The 7,359-nt window shown below is 36.7% G+C and overlaps 1 protein-coding gene across 1 annotated transcript in view; it reads right to left on the bottom strand.

Annotated features, from left to right (window-relative positions):
* The window catches only part of KIAA1107 (KIAA1107 ortholog), a 72,641-nt gene that overhangs the window by 25,771 nt on the left and 39,511 nt on the right, over positions 1-7,359 (bottom strand). Inside the window, exons 5-9 of the mRNA XM_019501604.1 lie at positions 5,342-5,431; positions 3,038-3,118; positions 1,827-1,923; positions 1,126-1,214; positions 781-883 (exon numbers count right to left, since the gene is read on the bottom strand). Coding sequence (XP_019357149.1) covers positions 781-883; positions 1,126-1,214; positions 1,827-1,923; positions 3,038-3,118; positions 5,342-5,431 — 460 coding nt within the window. The remainder of the gene's footprint in view (positions 1-780; positions 884-1,125; positions 1,215-1,826; positions 1,924-3,037; positions 3,119-5,341; positions 5,432-7,359) is intronic.

The following is a 7,359-nucleotide window of genomic DNA, read 5'->3' as shown; positions in this document are numbered from 1 at the left end:
AGGAATAATGGCCACAAGTTGTTGGAGAGTAGGTTTAGATTAGACATCTGTAAGAACTACTTCACAGTTAGGGTGGCTAGGATCTGGAACCAACTTCCAAGGGAAGTGGTGCTGGTTCCTACCCTGGGGGTCTTTAAGAGGAGGCTTGATGCCTACCTAGCTGGGATCATTTGAGCCCAGTTTTTTTTCTCCTGCCCTGGCAGGGGGTTGGACTTGAAGATCTATAAGGTCCCTTCCGACCCTACTTCTATGATTCTATGATATCTAATTATCAATGCACATATAAGTGTTAAAAAGTAGTGCTGCACAGTATTAAAAAAAGATTTTGTAATATATAGTAGTTCAAGTAAAATAAATATCTGTAGACTTTTTTTCCCAAACTGCCTTCAAAATTGTGCAGGCCACCAGGGAACACTACAGTTTTGAGAAGCTTTGGGAATGGGTACCACACAGAACTCAGGAAGGCTGAGGGGCTACTCAAAAACTTTTTCAGAGTGAAGAAAAGGTGGAAGAAGCTTATTGATTTATTTTTGAAATCCATGATTGTAAAGGTGCATTAAGCCTCAGCTTAGAGAACTAAGCATGTCTTATACTGTAGTCATGCTGTCCCTACATCTCATACAGACATGCTCAAGGTGAGATTTACATGGAGTACTTGAAACCACACAGCTGCAGTGTGTGTACACTGAAAAACCTGCCTGAGAAGCCAAGCAAATGTTTGGATATAGTTAGGCCCCACTGAATTCCATTTTATATGAAGCACACTACATGAATACTTACCAAAGACTGACTCAACATAGTAAGACACTTGTTCTGAAGCTCAGCAGGTAAACTGGCAAAGCTCCTGTCTGACCAGCATTTTACAAAATGTTTTCCTATCCATCTATTAAAAAATGAGAGTCATGCTTAATTAAACAAGTAACATGCATCGCATTTTACAAAACTATAATTTTAATATTTTTACTACTGTTGGTATAAGTGAGCTTCCTGAATTTTTGTGGAAAAATATGTTCAAATACAAACAATAAACATAGCAAAAATATGTTCAATGTTTAAAAATACATTGATTGAAAAAATGAACTGTGAAAGTGGATAGCATAAACCATTAAGCATTATTTCACTTACTTCATGCAAGCAGCATAAAGGCTTTCCACTCCCAGAGAATGAGCAATAGCCAGACATTCTAGCATAGGTTGCAGTCTTCCAGGAATAGGCTAAAATTATTAGAAAATAATCATACTTACTATGGTTTCGCACTATTAGAAACTCTACAGCTATACAGGTATTCAATTTATGCAGAAGCGTTTTTAGTTGAGAGAGTGTTTACTTTTGTGTGCATTCGTACAAAATAGCTCTGCTCCTGCTTTCACAGAGGTCAGTGGCAATAATGCAGGGTTTGGTGTGAACAAGTTCAGCTAAAAACTCTTATATTTTTCTACTATCAGTTGAGCAGTATATACTACTACAAAACCAACTATACAAAGATACAGCTTTTCTCTGTTGCAACCCCCATATAAATTGGTAAATTTTAAAGTATATCGATATAAGCTTAATTGGTAGAGTAGAATACTGTTTTTGTCTGTTATGGTTTATGAACTATGCCTAGCATATTGCTGGAATTACATAACAAGGTGCTTACTTCTGCAAGCTTTATCTCCACGTAGTGATTCCACTGAACTGAATACGTTTAGTATATTGTTTAGCAGAAGGAAACTTGGTTATTTAAACATCTAATCTATTTTACGCGCAAGAGATAAACAAAAATCCTTCTTCACTGGGCATCATGGCTAACAAAGTAGTACAAAAGCTGACAGGTACGTGCCTACCTTTTGAAAAAAGTTGCAGTAGTCTCTTTTCAGAACATAGATTGCTACTTCTTTCAGCCCATCTAGCCCATACATATCTGCAATGCTCAGTATTCGACTTAAGTAAGAGCAGTACAAAAAGATTATATATTAGCTTCAGCATTTTAGTAATCTTGGGAAAATAAAATTTGATCAATCAAATGATTCTAACATTCAAAACTTATGTTTTTGACATTACTAGTGCACTTAGGAACAGGTGTTATATAACAGATTGTAATGAATAATATCCATTTCAAAACTCCTGTTATAATTGCATGGGATCTTTTTTGCCATAATACTGTATATTAATAATGCGCAAACTGGAAATTTAACCTTTAGCAGAAGCAGCATCCTGGGAATGTAATGAACAAATCTTACTTTTAACCATCTGTCACTGAAATTAAATAGGCACAGGAGCCCCAATAAACAAAAGAACCAGTGGAGACCTACAGCACAAGAATGGGAGACAGCATATGTCTAAAATTCTTCAAGATCTTCTGCACTATAAGCTATGTAAAACATAGCTTCAATTATTGCCACCGTTAAGAAGAATTCTGGGGTTGGCCTGGAGCATCCACAGAATCTGCAGATACCCAAACTTCCTCATAGACTGTGGGTGGAGTGGGGAACAGATACATGCAACAGCTGAATTAGTGCCCCTGACGTGACTGCACTGCCCACCTGCTCCCTCAACAGGAGGGTCCTATGCTGTTCCAAGATCTGTAGATTTCCCAGGGCCCACTGAGACAGGATTTGCGCCAGAAAATATTAAAAGACTGCTAATAGTTGCTTCATGTTTCTGTTCAACTTCTTGCTATAGATCTAAGTGTTTACAAACAATGGACTATAACACTCATTAACAGAATCTTTTTAGAAGAGCACCCACTAAATGTTACAGAATATCATCACACTTTGTCCATATTGCTGTACTGTTCATGTTCTAAACATCTTTCTCCAAGTCTAATTTTCTACTGGGTTGCTGGCCCACCTTTCCAGTAGCTGCTGCATAAATAAGATTTTCACCTACAACTTTGTTTTTGGAATTTCCTCAAGTATGTTTAGGTATAATGATCATTATATTTGACACCTTTGTCTTACTGATACTACAGGATGCATTTTCTATTACAGTCTGAACAGAGAAGGAGCAGAATAGGCAAGAAGTGCAATTAAAAATAATAAAAGTTGACATGTACCCAGCATCAGCTTTGTTTGGAAGATCAAATATTCCTCCATATATAAAATTCAAGATGACACACATTTCTACATGGGTTATGCTGCAAAACAGAAAGAGAAAAATCACTGCAAATAAAGAAGTTCAAATAAAATTGTTTGCATTTTATAAATAGAAAATGTTTCCAAAGGTTGAAGTGTCAACTAACCGCACTAAGAAACAAATTATGGAAAGGAAATGGGAGTAATACAATTAGTATCTAAGATTACTATAATCTGAAATAGGACTTTATCTTGGAAGTAACTTCACTAATTTTAGTAATCATATTTAAGCTCCATTGTATTTTAAATCTTTGATTAATTTTTTCTACAGAATAAAAATACTGCTTGGATTTGTGGTGACTTTCTAATCTCCAGTTTATTTACACAGATAATGTGTACAAAGAAGACATTTTCACCCTCCAAAGATATCACTAGTACATGCCCAATTTTTTATGTTAGTCATATATGTTTAAAAACAGTTTTAGAAATAATGTAATATGTTACGGGTGTCTTATTTCTAAGAATACATTTGAACATTAACTTTGATAAAAACACATAATCAGTTTCTGTGGTAACGAGAAAAGTCTCATCTCAAAATATTTAGAAGGTTTTTGTAAGCCTAACATTTCATCAAAGTCAATGCATTTATATTACTTGCCTAGCACAATTTTCAGGATAATTTTCAGCTTAGTCACTATGGTTAATTCCCAGAACCATCAGGAATTCCCATTCCATGCCCCCATTAGATAAGGAGGGTGGGGTGGGGGGAGGAAGAAGAAAAAACTTATGCATACTGGGACCCCTTCAAATATTAAATGCGTTTGAGCAACAGACAGTGATGACTAAAAACAAAGAAAAAATTGGTTGCAACACACTAAGCAGCAAAGGCAACACAGTTGTCTCTCTATATATTAGCACACAGGATAACCATAAAAACAGCAAGAAAGGGTTTCCCTGCTGTCTTGACAGCTGTTATCTTAAGCAACATTTTCATTATTTCAGAATAAGCCATATGCAATTTATTTATGAGTTAAGAAAGACTGTGAGATAATCTGCATAAAGCAGAAGACTGAACTATAAAAGATGACAGTAGTACAATGAATCTGGTTAGCTCTTATTACCTGAAAATAATGAGAACCTATTACTGAAACAGTTACAAAAAGATTAAATAGGGTAACTTTCAGAAGAAAGTCCTACCAAAAAATAATGGCTGAAATTCCTTAGCTATTTAGAAAGATGACTGTTGAGCCAAAAAGGTAACTGCCTTTGATTTCTAAAAAGATTGCTATATAACTTTAAAGCTACATAACCAATAAAAGTAAAACTGAACAGCTTTATTAGCATTACAAATATGTCAGAGTTAATAACCATCCTTTGTAATATCAGAGAAGTCTGATTATATAAACAGGAAAATAAAATGGTGAAAACTGGAAGAAAACTGTGCGTTCAAATCATTCATAATAACGCAAAGTATACAAGGTTGAGCAGTCTACAACATACATGGTTCTTTGTACAGAAATTTGTAGCAAAATGCTGCATGAGATTATTAGCTTTCTTTCGTTAATGAAACAGCAAGGTTATAATACATTACATACATGATCGTAACAGATACAAATATTAATGGAAACCTTAATATCCACTTCAGTTTTGCACAGAAGACAGAACTGACGGCCTCAGAGATACTGAAGACCTCAGTCTATCCATGGAATATGCAACAACATTTAAAGACTTGTATTTATTCTACATAAGCAGCTACACTGTGCAGCAGACAACCACTGCTGATAAATATTTTGAAACACTATTCTGTTTCCTAGTATATGATACTACAGAATCAAAGTGGCTAAAAGAGAGCTCCACACTGAACAGCTTGTTTGCCTTTATATGCTTAGTTTTTATTATACACACAGCTATCAAGATCTATAAAACAGCTGAGGTGTTCAGGACACTTTTTGTGGAATAAATGAGTTTAATCAAAATGAGTTGGGAAAAAAAAAAGTGTCACCCAGGCCATGGACACTAAAATATGGATTGTGAAACGTACTGTTCTGATTCAACCATTTTGTTGAATGCTTAACTCTCCCTGGATTGACCATGTTAAAAAGACAAAACCATTGCATTTTATTCAAGTCTAAATACTGCAAGCAATTATATTACACAGAAGAAAAAAAGAAAGCATCACCACAGATTACACTGAAGTGCTTTGTATGCAGCACAGTTACAGTGTATCTGCAGTGATTTTAAATTGCCTACCTTTGGTCTGTAAGACTTGCAAAGACTATGCTTACCCTTGAAGAGTAATGTGCTCTTGGGAGCTTTCAGCCCAACTTCCACTCAGCATAGCAGTAAAGTAACTAGATCTGGCACATAAAATAGCTCTAAGAGGAAAAAAAAACCCCAAAACATTATTCCACTAGATACAAATATTTATTATATGCTAACATTGACTCAAATTTTTGCCTCTTGTACACCAAGATTTCAGGCTGCACTGCATACCTTTTTGACCAATATCTTTCACAACATCTCAAGATATCTAACAGAAACAAATAAAATAATTGTGCTGATATTTTTCAATTAAAACCAATTTCAAGCACACCTTTTATAGCCACTTAAACCAGAAGAAATCAAAGTGACACAAGCATCCCCTTCTCATCCAAATGAGAAAGTGGGATATATTTTTCATTATTATTACAGTATAGCATTAAATTACTTATATAATAATACTTCAGACAAACAGGTATATACCAAACTTCTCTCCGATACTTTTTGTATACTCATTCAAATAAAGACATTCCTGGACACTTTCAACTGAAGGTTAGCTAGACACTTGACTGGTATGGTTTAGGTGGGGATGATCCTACCTTGAGCAGGTCCCTTCCAGTACTACTTTCCTATGATAAATATTTTATAGAAAATAAAATACCATATTTTCTCAAGATGTAATATACAACACACACCTTTTCCCCCCAAATCACCCCCCCATAATTGGAATTCATGTATTAAATGGGGAAGCTGATTTTCTGCCCAGAGTAGAAAGCACCCTGGTTTGATTTACGACTTACAGTGCAGCAGCTGTAGTGTTTTTGACTCTATCAGCTCTCTGGACATTGACTTAATGGCTCATTCTTATTCATTTTACAGGTGTTAAACATCACCTCTCCTTTTTAATGGTCTTGATGTTCTACTAATCAAGCTAACTTTCCTCAGTCTGTTTAGTTGATCCCCATCTCTTTATTTCACAACCTTTTTTGCTCAAACTCCTTTGCTGTTTAGCATAGACTCTTTAGATCTTTTTAGAAGCATAGATCCACCCATGGAGACCAGTCTTCAGCAGCAGCTAGGGATTCAGCTTTAATTATGTAGGAAAGGGATGCTGAGTTAGCTAAAGATTAGGGTGTGTCCCTGCTCTGTGCAACCACAGCTCTGGAAAAAACTTTTCTTCATTCTGCCTTTTAAAGCCAAGATGCATATTATATTTGAGGCTATACTATATGAACATGTTCTAAGTAAATCCTTAACCCCCAAAGGAACTTCAAGATCAAAACAGCCCCATAGTATGTGAAACATGATTCTATAAATTCTGAATATGCATTCATGATCTTGTCCATTTACTCTCCTGAAAGCCACACATAGCCCTCTGGTTTTGTCAGTTCCATCCTTGTACTTGCATACCTTTCCTTTCCAAAATCAGGCCTCCAAAATTGGAATGCATGTCTTAAGGGCGAAGCTGATTTTTCTTCGCTGGAATAGAAGCATGAAGGAACAGAAGCATAAAGATGCTATAGTCTAATAACTGCCAAAAGTGCTCTCCTACTTTTCTGTGGCCCAGGAGACAGAGGGGTGGACTCTAGTGTTAACTTTCTTGCAGCTGCTAAGGAATTGTTCACTAGGGCTCCCCAGGGGATAACAAGGTCTAACGGCCACAAACTTCTGGAAGGCCGATTTGGACTAGACACAGGAAAAAACTTCTTTACAGTCAGAGTGTCCGGAATCTGGAAAGACTCCCCCCAGAAGTGGCGCAAGCACCTACTCTGGACTCTTTCTAAAGGTGTTTGGGTGCTTATCTTGCTAGGATCATTTGACCTATTTGACGAGTGATCATCAGAGGTGACTCCATCCTGAGAGGTACAGAGGGTCCCATCTGTCGCCAGGACGCCTCGACACGCGTGGTCTACTGCCTGCCTGGAGCAATGATTCAGGATGTGACGGGGATGATCCCGGCCATTATCTGGCCCACTGATTACTACCTCATGGTCCTACTCCATGTGGGCACTAATGATGCGGCCAGGAGAAACCCTGATCACCT

Source organism: Gavialis gangeticus, unplaced genomic scaffold, assembly GCF_001723915.1.
Source record: "Gavialis gangeticus isolate Ggan-Ray unplaced genomic scaffold, GavGan_comp1, whole genome shotgun sequence".
NCBI lineage: Eukaryota > Metazoa > Chordata > Crocodylia > Gavialidae > Gavialis > Gavialis gangeticus.
This window is presented reverse-complemented; position numbering and strand designations above follow the sequence as displayed.